This window comes from Diadema antillarum, unplaced genomic scaffold (assembly GCF_040938485.1).
Source record: "Diadema antillarum isolate AM-2024a unplaced genomic scaffold, OU_Dant_1.0 scf00000082, whole genome shotgun sequence".
NCBI lineage: Eukaryota > Metazoa > Echinodermata > Echinoidea > Diadematoida > Diadematidae > Diadema > Diadema antillarum.
Genome location: NW_027270971.1, coordinates 1760289 through 1778919, shown reverse-complemented (window position 1 = coordinate 1778919; position 18631 = coordinate 1760289). Strand labels below are relative to the sequence as shown.

The 18631-nt window shown below is 41.0% G+C and overlaps 1 protein-coding gene across 1 annotated transcript in view; it reads left to right on the top strand.

Moving 5' to 3' along the window:
• LOC139717774 (nuclear pore complex protein Nup98-Nup96-like) overlaps positions 1 to 18631 on the top strand; it is a 47539-nt gene that overhangs the window by 13626 nt on the left and 15282 nt on the right. The window contains exons 4-14 of the mRNA XM_071629276.1: positions 2712 to 2855; positions 4387 to 4553; positions 7683 to 7790; positions 9037 to 9217; positions 10010 to 10212; positions 11453 to 11575; positions 14460 to 14610; positions 15389 to 15577; positions 16075 to 16150; positions 16969 to 17071; positions 17434 to 17508. Of these exons, the coding sequence (XP_071485377.1) occupies positions 2712 to 2855; positions 4387 to 4553; positions 7683 to 7790; positions 9037 to 9217; positions 10010 to 10212; positions 11453 to 11575; positions 14460 to 14610; positions 15389 to 15577; positions 16075 to 16150; positions 16969 to 17071; positions 17434 to 17508 (1520 nt within the window). The remainder of the gene's footprint in view (positions 1 to 2711; positions 2856 to 4386; positions 4554 to 7682; positions 7791 to 9036; positions 9218 to 10009; positions 10213 to 11452; positions 11576 to 14459; positions 14611 to 15388; positions 15578 to 16074; positions 16151 to 16968; positions 17072 to 17433; positions 17509 to 18631) is intronic.

Below are 18631 nucleotides of genomic sequence, written 5' to 3'. Positions count from 1 at the left end.
CACATAGCTGCTAAAATCATAGTGTATCTTAGATTTGATTGCAAGGGTCATAGTATTTATTGGAGGCAAAACCTTTTTATTTGATTTTATTTATTTATCATTTTTTTCTCGTTGTTGTTGTTGGGTTTTTTTTTTTTTTTTTTGGGGGGGGGAGGGGCAGTCTTCAAATAGGCACTGACAAACACTTGTTAGAATGAGAAAGTAACAAGGGAATATATTACTGGGTGGGGCTGGGGGGTGCATGGGGTATTTAGCAATAAAGGACATTTGACACAACCAAAAGGGTATAATCTAAAGATTTCCCCCGATGTTTACAATCATTGGCACATAGAGCCATTATCTATCCAGTTGTCACACACACCTGTTCATGTCAGTTGGGATTTGAGTCACAAAGTTCTGTCCACAAGAAAGTGGGGGTAAACCCAGGCTGAACGCAGACCAGCCGGGGGGAAATGTTTAAAAGTGCTGAGGGCCTCCCCACATTGTGCATTAGAGGCAATTAAGACTTCGGCTTATCATTTGAAACAGGTTGTCTGTGTGCGCTGACTTGTTTTCAAGTGTCCAATGTATTTTCGGTACAGACCCAGGAGCCACCTGCTTGTAGTATGTTAAGCATGTAACGTACAGCGTCAGCAATTTCCTTTGCCATAACGCTTTGTGCAGTTTTTCTTCAATTTATGCTTTTTGGGGTTTTTTTGCCTTCTACACCATTTCTGCAAGATGTTGATGAAATATGTTAGATTGTGTGTCTTTGTTGCACACTCATTTTTCTCCTTAGCCGGACATTTTACCCTTAAGAAAATTTTTATTTGTATTCTGCTATTTGCATAATGAATTTGGGATTCGAAAGCAGTTTCCATTATTGTGCTTCGAAAATACATCATTCTTGATGTCATCAATAGATTGTCAGCAGAGAAATCAAAAGTCTATGGTAATTACAACTAGAAAGGGAGGCAAATGCAAATCCATGGTAGATGACACACATGTGTGTTGGCTCTACATGTCTTTCCCCCATTTTCGCATGAACATACAGATATATCATGTTCAGGGATCTGAAATGAATACTGGTACTGTAATGGAAGTTACCTTAATAGCACTCTCTCTGTGTATCATTTGAAATAACAAATATGCCAGCTTACCAGTTAATCACTAGTAAAAATAAGTGGCCATGGTACGTTCTCCTGTAGAAAATAATAGTGGCAAAGTGTATGGCAATATGTATAAGAGCATTCAAGTAATACCTTTTTTTCTCTCTCTCTTATTCAAAACTCTTTGCTCGTTAAAGCTACATTGTAGACTTTGACACTTGCAGCTCTGATTCCAAATATCATTTTCAGATGGTATAAATCACCAATACATTATTTACTAGATTACCAAATTAAAAAAATATCAAACAGGAAAATGGTGAGGTTGGTGTGCAAGAGCAGATATCCACATTAGAATTAGTTCTGTGAAAGAAGAGATGATAGCAATCCATATTGGAGGGAGGAGGGGGAAAGGAAAGGATAGAGATGGAAAGATAGACTGACAGAGAGAGAGAGAGAGAGAAGAGAGAAATTTGAAAAAAAAAAGGAAGCTGAAATAATCATTTCACATTAAGTAATTGTCCTCGGATAAATCAAGTGGAATAGCTGTGAGCATGGGAAGGTGGTTGAATGGCCAAAGCTCTAATCTGTTTCCCTTTTCTGACTCACTTCCATACCCCGCGGCATCGTGGGTACGATTCTGTCAAGTCTGTTTCCACGCGCGGGAGAGCCGCTCTCCTGACGGCCCTTCACTCCGCACTAATAAGCAGTGTCTTTGAGGTAAATCGACAGTGAAGGAGCAGTGGGTACACTGCAGGCAAAATATAACCCAACAACACTTCCCCTCCAGACTCAACTTAAATTTGACCATCCTTAGGACAGAAAGGGGAGAGGGGGGAAAGGGGGAGGGGAGAGGGATGAGGTAAGAAAGAGAAGGGGGAGGGGAGGAGAGAGAAAAGCGGAAAGAGATAGAGAAAAAGAGGACTTTGAAGAGAAAGAAGAACATTTGTACATGATTCACATTGGATCTTTCACACCTCCCTGTGCCCTCAGTCCCGTAATTCAGGTTTTCCAACCTAATTACGGTGTGGTTTTTAGAGCTTTGCACACTCCTGGTCATCAAAGAGCACAATTTGAGACTTCGCGCCTAATTAGCAGTTTATGTTGTGACAGCAGCCGCGAGGAAGGAAGCATGCTGTCAGATATGAAGTGTTTAATGAGAATAATAGGATGTGGGTTGAAAGTAACAATATCCTGCTTGGAGTTTACTCTGATACACCATAAAGAAACATCAGTGGTTGCAATTATACATATATACTCTTGCTCTGCTCACAGTGGGACAGTTCTTGTTCAAGACTGTAAAGAATCAAAAAGAAAATGTGCAATGCTGTAAAACTAGAAATTTTTGTATTTATGAAACTTCTGCAAGGAGCGAAGATTCGGGAAAGTGAAATGCATATGAAAGGGTTTGTCTAAACAATGCATTAAATGCCAGCGGTAATTCGCAAAAGTTTCATGCCGTGAAAAAGGCTATTCGCTAAAGTTTCATGCAGCAAATGTTTCTTTTACAGTAATGATTTTATCACCCCAGTTTGTACAATGTGTGTTACAGTACAAGCCCTGTGCCGTCTTCAAAGTTGGATGCAACATGCATTTTTATTACATGTGTTACTGTATCTTCCATAGGTTTCAGTTTTGCAGCTAAGACAACAAATTCATCTGGGTTGTTCGGTGGAACGAGTACAAGCACTGGAGGGAGTCTTTTCTCCACCCCTTCATCATCGACCTCCTTCGGGGGTGGCTCAGCATTTGGTGGAGGGAGCAAGCCATGTAAGTATATTTTCCAAGATTGATAATGACAAGCTGTACTTACGACTGAAGAAAAAACAAAAACAAAACACATAACTGTCATCCAATACACTAGACTATTGTAAGGAGTGTAGCTTTATTTATTACACATATGTTTCTTTCCCATTGCTGTTTGTCATGTCATGTGCTTGGATGACATTCACTATGTATTTTTACACAAGTTGATGCAGATCTTCATTTCTGTTTTGAATGAAATGTGTCCCTCATGACATAAAAGGAACAGAGAAGATATACTAACTCATGACATTTGTATTGCCAAGGAAGTGCTTGCAATCTTTGTCCTGCATTAAGGGTCATCCAAGTGTGTGATGCTTACAGACGTGAAGATGAGGGACCATGCATGCTAGACTGTCCATGAAACCAGGTGGAGCCTTGCGAAAATTTGACATGTCGTGACGTGCATGTCTGGAACCGGGGGAAAACCAGGTTTCTCTGATGTGATGCAAAGCAGTGTCATCAGTATATATCAGAATCATTTCACGGAAAGGGGGTGAACAAATGAAATGTGTGCAACTGTCAAGTTTGAGGAGCATCGTCAAAAGCCGCGGAGGAAACTACAACCATGATGTGCAGCGTACAGAGGTGACACCCTGTATGACTTTGTGCCAGTGAGAGCCACCTGGTTGTTTGTTTGGTTTTCGGTTTTGCAGTTGGGAGGTTCTTCTTGCTGTTGGATGTGGAATGATGAGGTTTTTTTTTTTTTTTTTTTTTTGGCATGCTAGACATGGCGAGCAGTTGTCACGGCGGCTCATGTTGCGGATTATCCCAGTGAGCCTTCTGGAGCTTGGGCAGACACATGACCCGCTGAACCCCTCATTACAGAGCGGAGCGTGTCAGGCAGCATTTCCTTACCGCTCATTCACTCCCACAGTGTGGTCTCGAGGTGCTCCCGAGTCCAGCATGCCTTTTTCTTCTGTTTGCGTGCATACACCTTGGCAGCGTGTACTCGTGAAGGCGATTGGCACACGGGGCCGGATTCGCAGGGACCCATGGAAAGCGAGATTGCAATCTCTGATGTGAAATGAGACTAGGGGGATTGATTTTTCTTGGGAAAAACTTGACCTTAATGTACACATCCGACAGTAGAATTGCGCTGCTCAGAGATGATGTCTTGTAAGTAGGAAGGACTGAAATGTTTTGTGTTGATTTAAGATGGCAACATTCTCTTTCTGAGAGGGAGAGAGGAATCGAGAAAGAGAGATAAGCCAAGGACAGAATGATAAAATCTAATATTGACAGAGCATGTGATCTTTTGAATGGAATTATATACATCTGTGTGCTGCGACCGATTCTATTTATGCTTTGAGTGCCTTGAGAAGCAGCTGGAAGAAATTAAGCTCAGACTGAGTTAATGCCATGCCTGCTTCTTATTCTGCATTTTTTCATTATTGCCTATGATCGAAATACATATATCATATATCAACTTATATTCTATGTCTTCATCAACTTGTCTAACCCTTAACCTCACTTCCTACCTCTTTGCATTGTCCAGTATTTGGCGGAGGGACGTCAGGGACCAGCTTGTTCGGTCAGTCTTCAGCCAGCTCCACCCCGTTTGGCCAGACCAGTACTCAGTCCGGAGGGGGTCTCTTTGGATCCTCGGGCACAGGGGGCTTGTTTGGGGCCACGCAGCAAAATGGGACCACCATCAAGTTCAACGTAAGTGTCAGTTTCACTGCTTTCCATAAGCTGGTGAATATGATGAAATGCTTTTGCTGTGAATCAGAGGGAAGTGATATTTTTATTTGTTGGTTTGTTTTTATTGATTTTGTTTTTCTTTCATTTAGTTTCACCAGGTTTCGCATCAAGCGTCCTCCTTCACATTGATATCAAGTGATATTTTTTTTTGCCGACATTCATCTTGTCTTTTTGCTTGGATAGCCACCTCTAAGCTCAAAGATGGTCATTGTAGCTTTGACTAGTTTTCAGGGAACGCTATTGCGGCTCAGGAGTCGCGAGCCAAAACGGTTTCCATGTGCATGGAAGAGTAGCTGACGTTGTCTGTGGGGAAAAAAAAAACACATTGCAGAGTGCAAAATTTATACGTAGATGTGCACCACAGTCACAGTTGTAAGATAGTACGAACTGGGAGTCATATTACTCACTTGTCCCAAGGTCTATTGTTCTTTGAGGCTTACATTGTGTGCGGAAGTTATCCTATTGTGGGCATGAAACTTCTCTCCCTCTCTCTCTCTCTGTCCGTCTGCCTCTCTGTCTGTCTTTTTGTCCGTCTGTCTGTCTCTGTCTTCCGTCTATCTTTCTGTCTGTCTTTCTATCTCAGGTGGGCTTGTCAAATCAATGATGGCAAAAATATCACTGCTTAGTATCAGAGAGATTGTTTGTCAATGTTGCAAACTAAATCTGGCATGGGGTGGGGATGGGGGGGGGGGAAAGAGTTGAACTGGCATCTTGGCACAGGCTTTATCCCTCGAGGGGCACATTCAGGGATAAAGGGCAGGTTCAAAAGGACTAGGTGGTCCCATTGCACAGGGCGTTTAAAACTTTGGCTTCTATTTGATTTCTCATAATTCCCCAGACTCGTATCCACCTGCTGGTTAGCATGTCGCCCCCCTCCCACCCCTCTGCCTCTGTTTAGTCATTGTCTGTGCAGATTGCAGTCTTCCCCCACATCTCACTCATTGGCCTAACATTTGCACTCCTGGGTCCGTCAGCACGAATGTTGATGACACAGCGCCTGCGTATGTCATCACAGGGAACCCATCCGTAAGCCTGACTCACGCCCCGATGCCAGGCTAGATATCGCGTTATAAAGCCACAGCAGCATGGGACTGAAGCCCAACAGGGAGTTTCGAGATCCTTTCTTTTCTTGTCATTCTCTCTCTCCCTCTCTTCTCTCTCTGTCTTTCTGTTTCTTTCTCTCTTTCTCTTTCTCTGTCCTATCCCCCCCCCCCCCCCCCCCCGAATAATCTTGCAGACTTGTAAAAGCATGGTTTAGATCACTGGTGATAACAGATCCTGAGAGATTAGGGTTCTACTGTGGAGCTTCGTGGATTGATATGTCTAGATTTGGGTGGAAAAATTGGACTTGACATTTGATTTGGGAGTTACGGGGTTGATTGTGGGACGTGTTATCACATTTAGACTTTCCCCCACTGTGCTTCATTGTCATGCTTCTTTTAAAATTTACCATATGGAAGGGATACAAACTTTATGGCCAACATTTTTTGTTTGTTTGTTTTGTTTTTTTCTGGTAAAGAAGTAAAAAAAAAAATACTGGAACATATTATGGAAAAGGTTTAGATGAAAAATTGTTTGTACCAACAAATGTAAAATGAATACAAGATTGCATGTTTCAACCTGGATAAATTTTTCTCAACTTCCTGTTTCCAGTGATCAGTGTGGAGGAATTTGCTAGAAGTGGAGAGACTTGTCATTGATAGATGTCCATTTATTTTTGTTGGATTTTGTTTTGTTTGTTTGATTGATTATTGCTGATTTTTTTTTTATAGATACTATCATTGTGAGCGGGAAATAATCAGTGGTTGCCTTTATAAGCAACAACAACAACAAAAAAGAATAATAGATTTGAAAAGGGAAGAGGGAACAAATATCATATCTCTTCTCATTTAATAATCTCTCAATTAAGAGGAGCCTTGTCTTACAAAGATGAGCCTGGCATTAGCATAAACCAGCCTCTGACGAGTGACCTATTGTGCAGGGCAGCTTCCATGATGCAGTCTTGCATCCCGCTTCCTCAGGATGGGCTGGTTTTGATGCTTCAAATGTTCTCGTTCAATCCGTCTCTTCCTCGTGATGCCGTTGGAAGCGGGGGGAGCGGAGGCATGCGCCCCTCCTCCGAAGGGGGGAAACGAGTCAGAAAAACAACATGACCAAGGTCGGCCCAATTAGGGAGTTGATGGAGCGAAAAATTAGCGAGGACTGTCGGACGGAACTTTGTTTCCTCACATCGAGATCCGAAAATGTGAGAGAGATGCAGTCCAGGCGCCCATCCAATCCATTCGGCAGGATGGAATGAATGAGACTTGACTTGCAGCCTGCTTTGTCAACTTACGGATTATACTTCTCTTCCCTTCCTCTTTTGCCAAAAAGTTTGACAAAAAAAAAAAAATACTCCTACATTTGCACCCATGCCAGTCTCATGTCGTCCTTAATCCATATTTACTCAATAGAGATGGTTGAGTGTATGCAACATCGTTTTGAAGCCATGTTTAAGTGGGCAAGCTCTGATTGAGATAAAAAGTTTTTGTTTTTTGTGCAGATGTGGCTGAAATTCCTAACTGTTACTGTGTGAGAATTGCAGCACATATATTGTGTCAATCAGAGCAGTATTCTGTTATTCTTACACAGTGTGCTCTTGGATTCTGATAGCTGATTTCTGATTCTAAAAGCTGTTCAGACCTTCGGTCAAATTTCAATATCTTAACCGGGTATTCATGGTAACTGGATCAAAGGTTCTTGGATTCAATACACACCCTCAAATCACTCTAATATATATATGTCACTTAGATGGGAAATTTTAATTTCTATGCAACTGTAAGCACAAGCTTCCATAAAGATCCCGTTAATTGTAGTTTAGTGTAGAATTGTGTGTATGTATGTGTGTGTGTGTGTGTGTGTGTGTGTTTTAGTTGAAACTGAGGTTAACATGCTGACCAGTATATAATCTATCACACAGATACAACAGTTCTGCGAAGTAAAACAACTATAAGTAAACATTGAGTTGTCATACATTGCAGCTTAAAGCAAAATAATGAATTTTTAATGCATATGTTTGTTTGTTTTTTCTTTGTCCTGTTTGTCAATCAGCCTGTTTCAGGGACAGACACAATGGTCAAGAATGGTGTGTCCACCAATGTGACCACCAAGCATCAAGTTATCACCGCAATGAAGGAATATTCCAACAAAAGCTTTGAGGTAGGTTTTGCTTATAAGTGTGCATTGCTCTTCTTTCCCTAGCTCCATACACTGACACCAAATCCTTTTGAGAGAGAGATGTGCCCTTCAAGGAAACCCAAACCCAAAGAGCAATGTGGATTAAGTGAAAGCAACAACATTAGTAGAACATATCAGTGAAAGTTTGAGGAAAATCGGACAATCAGTGCAAAAGTTATGAATTTTTAAAGTTTTGGTGTTGGAACTGCTGGATGAGGAGATTACTAGAAATTATGGTGTCATGTGTGGACAACAATGAAAAAAAAATATAAGGGAATTCAACAAAAATTCACTTTTCATGAAAATTGCTCATTCCATCGACTTGATACTGGCATATGTTAAGGATAGCAATTATTCCCACTACTTTCTGAAAGCAGTTAGTCAAGTGTTCTTTCATTATGATAGAAAAGTGAATTTTTGTTGAATTTTCCTTATATTTTCTTTATATTGTTGTCCACACATATGTCATAACCTCTAATAGTCTCCTCATCCAGTGGTTCCAACACCAAAACTTTAAAAATTCATAACTTTTGCATTGTTGTCTGATTTTCCTCATATGGACTTTCACTGATGTGTTCTACTAATGTTGCTGCATTCACTCAATCCACATTGCTTTTTGGGTTTGGGTTCCCTTTAACATCACCATGTATGGTAGAGTTACTGCTGTTGTCACTTTCATTGTAAATTGACTTGGCATACAATGATAATTGAAGTATCTGTTGCTGAATTTCACCTTGAGACAAAATTTCTGTGTGAGATGCAAAGTTTAATCCCATCCATGATGGTGTATGTTTCAGTGTTATATCGGCACGTAGGAAGCGACCCCAAGTTGTATTCTAACGGCATAGATGTCAACTATTAGTAAAATTTAATGATTATAAGTAACTTCGAGCATGAGACCCCCTGTTTTGGCCTCTTAAGATTTTGCATATTAATATTTCATTTTTTGTAATAAGTATACTGTGTGCTTCTATGCAAAAACAACTCCCTCTTAGTAATTTTCAATTAGTAAATTGTACTCGGATGTGTTGGCAGCTATGTAACGGAAATGCTTGCTCCAATTTTGTGTGCCTATAGGCATGATTATCTTGGATACCAGACTGAATGTGCACTGTGAAATAATTATATTGCCATTTGTTCCTGAAAATGCAAAATGTGCATCATCATTCTTTAGACCTTTGTATTTTGATGAATTTATGTTGCATCTATTTGCCCGATAACATTGCAGGAGCTGCGAGTGGAGGACTACCTTAGCAACCGGAAGGGCGGCTCGTCAGGAGGCGGGTTGCTAGGGCCGACTGGAATCTCGCAGCCAGACAACAAGCCGGGTGGCCTGTTTGGACAGACCAGCTCTTCAGCCAGTACTGGCTTCAACTTTGGGCAGACCTCCAAGGGTACATTTGGAAGCAGTAAGTCTGCTCTTTGATATCTGTCGAGACAACTGGAGAGAAGCATGATTGAAACGTCATTGAAACATCACCAAAATCTTTTATTGTATATAATGTGTGCTTTTATGAAGCGATTAATGAATATAATGTTCATTGAGATTGAAGTAGTAGTCGTAGTAGTAGTAGTAGTAGTAGTAGTAGTAGTAGTAGAAGTAGTAGTAGTCGTAGTAGTCGTAGTAGTCGTAGTAGTCGTAGTCGTAGTAGTAGTCGTAGTAGTCGTAGTAGTGGTAGTAGTGGTAGTAGTCGTCGTAGTAGTAGTAGTCGTAGTAGTCGTAGTAGTCGTAGTAGTAGTAGTAGTAGTAGTAGTAGTAGTAGTAGTAGTAGTAGTAGTAGTAGTATTTCTGGTATGTTGAATGTTAGCCTGACACAGACACAGAATAACTCTGTTCTGTATTATTTGCCTGAGACTAAAGTTAAAGCTTTTAATCCTTAAGATCCAGTGTTTTCTTGTTCCTTTTTACCTGTGAGACAATGAATGCACATGTATATGTGTGTGTATGTTTGTGTGTCTGTATAAAATTAGTCTGCCGTGTGAATACTTCTCTTTGACATGTAGAATGATTGGCTTGTCAGAACAAAAGGTATCGTGAAAAAAAAAATGAACAATTGTTGACAAAAGTGATGAGAGAGAGCATTTCAACATAAGTTCAAGTCTGCTACATACATGTAAGTCGTAAAAGTCTTGGATGAAAGAGGAGATTTCAAGATTCTGATTCTGATTCTGTGTTGTTTGACCCACAAAACAATCTGCAGCCCCCAGCTCCTTTGGGACGGGTTCTGGCCTCTTTGGTGCCGCCGGCACGCAGCAACAGCAGCAGCAGCAGCAGCAACAGAGTGGTGGCCTGTTTGGTGGCAGCAAGAGTCTCTTTGGACAGAACAACAACAACACTAGCGGAGGGCTGTTTGGTGGAACGGGCACCGGTCTCTTTGGCCAGAGCCAACCGAGTCAACCAAAGGTATTTCTATGCTTGTGTGTGCATTTCATTCATTGTAAAAACTGCTCTTTTCACGTACAGATATTTCTTTACAAATGAGAAGGTCACAGACATTTTCGCAAGATGTTGTTTTTGTGATTTGACATCAAGGGTATCGTAAGTGCACTAATGCCGGTTCAAATTCAATGCAATCAGGATCAGGTGGCGATAGATTGCGTGATGTTAAATTCCTGGCCCAACAGTGATTTGCAAATTTGTGAAAATGAAACCCTCGCAAAGATAACAGCGTTTAGAGTAGCAAACCTGCTTCTCCTGTCCTGCTCCCTAGAATGACACAAGCAACACATAACAAAATGGGAAAAAAATCCTAAAAGGTGAAAGCCCCATGTCTTCTTCTGTAGACTGCAGCTTGCTTCAGACCAGGCAGGTTGCTAGAAGTGTGTGCCTGTTTACTGGGGGCAATTAAGACTTCTTGTTGGACAAGTGATATGAATGAGCACTTGCCTTTGTTTTAAGTATTGGGCTCTTGCCAGAATGCCTTCTTGGGCAAGTAGATGAAGGATTATAATTTCCTGCTAAGATGTGTCAGATACAAACCATTCTACAGCTACTGTCCATACTCTATTACAAAAAAAAAAGAATGAAAACGTTTTCTTCTCATCAGCTACCACTTAAACTTTTGTTCAATCACCATCTCAATTTGAATACTGTAAAAGTGGTTTCTTTCGCGTACAGAAACTTTCGTGGTTTCCATCGGTGCGGACTTTTTGGCGTGTGTTTAAATTCGCGGTCGGTAATGATAGCGTTGTACAAGCGACGAGTTCAAAACATTTTCGCGTGATGTTAAATTCGCGGTTCAACCTCAAAGCGCGAAAAGCGCGAAAATAAAACCACCGCGAAAGAAACCACTTTTACAGTATTACACTACCATGCATCTTCTCCCAATCACAAGCCACCTCAGAGAAGGCTGTGCCCCTCTCCCCCTCCCCCCACCGACATTCAAGATTGGAATGGGATGTCTGTGTTTTGATTTCTCGAGATTTTATATATTTGTGTAAATGCTGGCGTTCAATTCATGTACCTTGTGTGTGTGATGCCAATATTCGTGTGTCCTGAGAAATGTAAGATGTGAAGTTGCTGTGAATACCATAAATGTTGAAGACATGACACGCCCATGCATCCATTGAATGTTCTTCCTGTTTTTTGTGTTCATATCTCTCTTTTTCTTCATTCACAATTTGTTTGCCCGTTCGATGCACAGAGTCTCTTTGGCAGCACGCCCCAGGCGCAGGGTACGGGCCTCTTTGGGAGCACCCCGGCCTCGGGCACCACCGGCTTTGGGACGGGCGGGTTCGGCGGAGGAACCTTTGGACAACAAAGCGGGGTAATTTCAGAGATTTTGTGATGGTCACTCTGATGCTGCTTCCATTCAATTTTTGTGGACAGTTAGATGTCTGTATTGTTGGGAATCAAAGGGATCTTGTCACATCAGAGACTTCTGGCTGGCACTTAGGTTGCAGATGAAATTCTATTTGTAATCAATATCAAGAGAAATCTGTGTTAGCTGGTGCTCAACCTATTCAACCAATACAAGGATAGAAAGATGCATGTTTAGTGTTTTTACGTGATAGTGCAGTTTTCTCAAGTTTCAAGGAGAAATTGCACTATGGGAAGAGAGGAGTGTTTTCTGATCAACCGTTAATACCCCCATTACTAGCGAAGAATGTGAAATCTTGTACTCTTGTTTTGTTTTTTTATTCTTTTCTGTTTGATTGATTATTTTTAAAGAAAAGTGCTTAGATTGTTTTTGTTTTTGTTTGTTTGTTTGTTTGTTTTTGTGATGAAAAGGGGTATCACTGCCCAGGGTTTATAGATTTCTGAGTGAGCAACCCTTTCTCAGTTCTGTATTTCGTATCTTTCTTTATCTTTTGTTATGATGTGTGTGTGTTTTTTCCCCTCATTGACTACTCCCTTAACCCTAACTAGGCCGGGCTATTTAGGGAGATCATAGAGCCGGGGGGGGGGGGGGAGCCTCCAGGTCTCGGCTGTCGACCGCGCCATTGCGACGAAAATTGGCACACACATTGCCTATGATGTGATCTAAAGTACCACGAAGTTAAATTTTTTTTTTAATTATCAGTTATGCTAAATTATGCTAATTTATGCATAATGATGCATGAAATCAGATAATTATACCCCCGCCAAACGAAGTTTGAAGGGGGTATATAGGAATCAGCGGACGGTCGGGCGGTCGGGCGGTCGGTCGGGCGGTCGGTCGGGCGGTCGGTCGGGCGGTCGGTCCGTTGCAAATCTTGCGTCGCGAACTACTTCCTCAGTTTTCAACCGATTCCCATAAAACTTGGCACAGATGTGTGCCTTGGGTTGTAGATGTGCAAGACGTATTTTTTGACAGTACCCAAAAGTACGTTGCCATGGTAACGGCATATTATGGGCAAAAATGGGTACAAATCTTGCGTCGCGAACTCCTCCCACAGTTTTTGATCAATTTTTATGAAATTAGGTACAGATGTTCATCTGAATATGTTAATGTGCAAGACACATATTTCTGCAGTGGCAAAAAGTGCGTTGCCATGGTAACGGCATGTTATTGGTAAAATATAGGGCAAAATGCTTCATGGCAAAACTGCTTCATCAGTGTTCTTCCAATTCTCATGGAATTCATATTGAATGTTTGTCTTAGGATATAGGTCAGCATGACACATTTCTTGACAGTGACAAAAAGTATGTTGCCATGGTAACAGCTCACATATTATGAGCCAAAATGATGGAAAATTTTGTGTTGCAAACTACTTCCTCAGTTTTTGCCCAATTTCCATGAAACTTGGTACAGATGTGTGCCTTTGGTTGTAGATGTGCAAGACACATTTTTTGACAGTACCCGAAAGTATGTTGCCATGGTAACGGCATATTAATGGCAGAAGATCAAGGAAAGATCTTGCGGATTTAACTACTTCCTCAGTTTTTTGACCAAAGCTTATGAAATGTGGCACACACCTTGATCTTGGTGGGAAGATGTGGAAGACATATTTTTCGGACGTGTCGGAAGCTGCGTTGCCATGGTAACGGCATATAAATGGCAGAAGATCAAGGAAAGATCTTGCGGATTGAACTACTTCGTCTGTATTCGACTGAAGCTCATGAAATGTGGCACACACATTGGTCTTGGTGGGAAGATGTGCAAGACATATTTTTTGGACGTGTCGGAAGCTGCGTTGCCATGGTAACGGCATATTAATGGCGGAAGATCAAGGAAAGATCTTGTGGATTGAACTACTTCCTCAGTTTTTGACAAAAGCTTATGAAATGTGGCACACAATAGTTTTGGTGGGAAGATGTGCAAGACATATTTTTCAGACGTGTCGGAAGCTGCGTTGCCATGGTAACGGCATTTAAATGGCAGAAGATCAAGGAAAGATCATTCCTTGGGTAAGACTGTCGTCATGGGGCGGGGGTATTAATCACCTTAAGTGATATTTCTAGTTTGGTATAAATCACTAAATAAAGCTCAAAATGGGCACATTTTTTTGTGTAAATATTGTTTATAGTGTCCTGAGCAAATATAAGAGAAAAAAATTGCGGCATCAGAAAAAAATGTCTTAAGTATTTTATTGTTTTTGAATTTCTTATGTATTTCCTTGTTTTTTCGATGAAACTTGTCCGCGACATTGTTCTGAACAAGAAAATATGCTATTAATTGATTTTAATCAATAAAACCCCCAAATAATCATGCTTTTATGAAATTTGCCTGATAGCACAGTTTGCATTGAAATTGTACACAAATTCATGTTTTTGAGCAATTTTTGATCTGACATGCACGTACATATTTATGCGCAACTTCAGAACCGCACGCCCGGGCATCGCAAATTTGGTGTCAAAAGATGCGGGAGACTCAAAAGAAAAAAGCCATGAAACGTCGTGGCGATAGCTTTTCGCGTTAGCGATACATCGCACGGAACGTCGAGGGGGGGGCCTCGGGGCCCCCCTGGCCTAGTTAGGGTTAAGTAATATGAAATATCTCCTGCCTCCAAAATAATCATGGTATGTTTTGCCTTTAAAATCTCCACTTGGTGCTGCTCAATTACCACCATAGTTTCTATGTACTTGGTTTAAAGGCTTGATTCTAAGAAATGTGAGCATTAATGAAACCCTAGCTTCCTTTGCTCCAAATAAAATCTCGAGAGGTTTTGTTTTATGTCATTCACCACAATCCTTTTCTCGTTTGTGTTGTTGATTGTTTCTCACAGCAGGGTGGTCTCTTTGGAAAGTCTACCCCGGGTTTTGGCACCCCATCCAGTCAGCCGGGGCTAAGTCTTGGTACCAGCTCTGGTACAGGTGGTCTGTTTGGGGGCACCAGTAAGCCAGGCCTGACGCTTGGCACTGGAACGGGAACAGGTTTCGGTTAGTTAACTCGTCAGACGTAACCCCGACTGTATAAACTTTGTTTCTGTGTAGAGGCGATATGATGTTTCAGTATTGAAGGCAGAATTTCATATTGTTTCTTTTCCACTTCTAGTATTAAATTGCATGAAATCTGCAAGTTGCTATATCATATGATTTTTAGCTGTTGTATAAAGCCTGAAGGGATATCTGTAATTACCCTGGTATATAATTATGTGTTTAAAAGCTTTTAGCTTTGTATCACCATGTGAGGCAAGTTACATATTTATGCATAAAAAAAGTGCTGCCAGAACCAGGTATGTTTAGCTCTTCTATGAGACATTTTTGAAGCACTCGCACCTCCCAAACATTTTGAACTTGGAGAAAAGTTTCCATTGGTGGCCTACGCAATCCATGTTTGCAGATGCCAGATTTGTCTATTTCATGAAGAAAACGTAATGCGTTTTGGGGCAGAATGTGGTATTATGCTGAATTTTCAACAGAACATCGCTAAAAGTGTACTCAAAAGAGGTTGGTGGCTCTGAATCAGCGTTCACCTTTCTAAAATGGAACATCATTGTGTATGGGTATCCCCTTCTTTGTGCGCAGAAAGGTGTTGTATCATTGTAATAAAAACATGAAGACAGTGTAGAGTGTATTGTTTTATGTAATAATGTATTCAGTTTGAGTAACTTGAAAGCAGAGATGTTTGCAGTATAATTGTAAGAATCAAGATGAATGTGCTTCTGAAGGCCCAAGTTCTATTTGATTGGTTTCGTTTTCTTTTGAGGTTCAACAGGTTTCGGGTCAAATCCATCTGGCAGCTCAAGTCTGTTTGGCGCTAAAGGCACCACTGGCTTCGGTACGTCGGGCCAGACCGCTGGCGGCTTTGGGTCCTCGCTGGGTACCACATTCGGCAGCGGCACCTCTGGCTCCCTTTTTGGTGGCAGCAAACCAACGGGGTTAGGAACAACATTTGGAACCACAGGTAGTGTACTTTGATTCTCTTTTTACCTGATATGGAGTGAGCCCCCACAATCCATAGGTAACTCATGTAAGTGGAGTCTGCATAGTCGGCTAATTCAAGCCAGTTCAGAATTGTTAGTAGACAAAGGTAAATTGATTGGAAATTGTTGACAAAGGCTTAACTTGATAAGGAGAGAGATCATCACAGTAGGTCTTTATTTAGCTTCTCAGTTGAGGAAATGTAAAAAACTGGCATGATTTTTATAATGATTCTTGTGTAGCAGCAGTGTTATTTGGTATAATGGGTAAACATGAAATTGGGATATGTTTTCTTTGAGCAAAAAGTGAAAAGGTCAATCCCTTTGGTCAGTGACCAATGAACATCAAATGTGAATGAAAGCTACACTTGTGGTGGGAGACAGAGAATTTGTGTGAGAAAGGTGGGGCATCCAATCAGCAGTGTACTGCCTTTGAATTGCTGTAGTCTTACTCATATTGTGCTCCTTTGCATTGGACCAGGAACCTTTGGCGGTGGACTTGGAGGAACTGGAGGTCTTGCAGGAGGAGGACTGGGTGCAGGAACAGGACTTGGGGGGTAAGTCCAGGACTTCACACTTATATTTCGATCTGTATGTTAGAAGAGAGTAACCTCATTAATTCATTGCCCTTTCTCTTCTCAGAGCACTGTAAACTAGTCAAATACAGTCAGCCTTACGGTAGGGTAACCCATAAATACTTGTAAGTTTATAAAGGTTTGTTAAGGTAAAAGCTCCTCCACAAGTAGTTTTTTTCCCCCCTTTTTTGTTATATTCCAAGTGACAGTATGTTTACAAATTGTGTAGTTGTGTGGTGTTTTTCATGAATGGGAGAGACAAATCAAATGGGCCCATTTTCATCATCTTGATTTGGCAATGGTCAAAACTCCAAAAATGAGAAACATCTTGGTTTTTATTTGTTTTTCCACATATGGAGGCAACAAATCAAAAAGACGTAAGGTCGTCATGTTGCATTTGGCATACAGACTTTAACGATATTTATACCAACTGTTGTGTATGAATGTAGACTGCATCCCTTTGTGATCATGTGTGATCATTTGTGGCATCATTCTCAGGACAGTTGAAGAGTTTCATGGCAAAATGACTTAACTCCATTCTTGTTAAGTTGAGATATTTCCGATTGAAGCTTCTAAAAAAACAGAGAAAATTATAAAAAAAGATGGGATATTTTTCATCATAACTTCAAGAATAGTCCTTGTTGTGTAACAAGTATGGTATCATCGGAAAGGTTTTATCCTGTCTGATGGTGGACTTACTTTAGAAATGGCGCTTATCCCCTTTGTGATCAAACTCTTCATTTGCATCCTTCTAATATGACCTCATTCTGTATTGTGTCTCCCCACTTTTTTGCTAACAGACAAGCTGCCAACACCAACCAGAATGCCCAGGTACAGCAGCAGCTGATGACCCTCTTCAACTCGCCATACGGAGACAATCCCTTGTTCAAGAACATTCTTGTGGTGAGTACTGTGTACTGGCTTCATTTCTTTAACCTGTTGAAGACGAACTGATTTTGCTACAACACGCATTTCCCGTAAACCCCTGCCAGAGTATACTCGGGACCGGTGATGTCTGGAGAAAAGTGTGTGATGGGAATGAACCAGAGAGTGATAACATTGAGTGATGACAGCTGTGGTGATATTGCAGGAAATGGAGTCGTGAGATGCACAATTCTACATGTCAGCATTTATGCAGACAGACGCAATACGTAGTCTTCCATTTTTTTTTTTGCGATTATGGGTGAATATTCTCTACAACTCTTATCCACCATTTTATCATTTTATATCCTTGAAATGAAATTTTCATGATTTTTTGATGACAGGACCCAGACAAGAAGAAGGAGGCAGTCACCACTCTGTCGGCGCAGAAATCTCTGAGCTCACCATCCCACTACAAGGTATGAAGGCTTATTGTCCCCGCCGAACGAGTTCGAGCAGGGGACTATGAAACGGGCTCCGTACGTGTGTGTGTCCGTCTGTCCGTCTGTCTGTCTGTTCGTCCGTCCGTCCGTCTGTGCGTCCGTGTGTGATCAAAATGTTCAAAATGCTACTCCTTCGCCATTTCTAACCCGATTTTGATTCTGTTTGCTTTATATGATAGCACTACATGGGAGCTTTGAAACTTCTATACAGAATTTCAGTTGTGACCTTTGACCTTGACCTTTGACCTATATTGTACATTTTGCTTCAAAATGCTACTCCTTCGCCATTTCTAACCCGATTTTGATTCTGTTTGCTTTATATGATAGCACTACATGGGAGCTTTGAAACTTCTATACAGAATTTCAGTTGTGACCTTTGACCTATATTGTACATTTTGCTTCAAAATGCTACTCCTTCGCCATTTCTAACCCGATTTTGATTCTGTTTGCTTTATATGATAGCACTACATGGGAGCTTTGAAACTTCTATACAGAATTTCAGTTGTGACCTTTGACCATGACCTTTGACCTATATTGTACATTTTGCTTCAAAATGCTACTCCTTCGCCATTTCTAACCCGATTTTGATTCCGTTTGCTTTATATGATGGCACTAGGTGAGGGCTTCAAAAAACTTCTACACAGAATTTTGACCTTTGACTTCTTTGACCTTTGACCTTGATTTTTGACCTATATTGTACATTTTGCTTCAAAATGCTACTCCTTCGCCATTTCTAACCCGATTTCGATTCCGTTTGCTTTATGTGATGGCACTAGGTGAGGGCTTCAAAAAACTTCTACACAGAATTTTGACCTTTGACTTCTTTGACCTTTGACCTTGATTTTTGACCTATATTGTACATTTTGCTACAAAATGCTACTCCTTCACCATTTGTAACCCGATTTCAATTCCGTTTGCTTTAAGTGATGGCACTAAGTGAGGGCTTCAAAACTTCTACACAGAATTTTGACCTTTGACATCTTGACCTTTGACCTTGATTTTTGACCTGTATTGTACATTGGCTACAAAATGCTACTCCTTCGCCACTTGTAACCCGATTTCGATTCCGTTTGCTTTATGTGATGGCACTAGGTGAGGG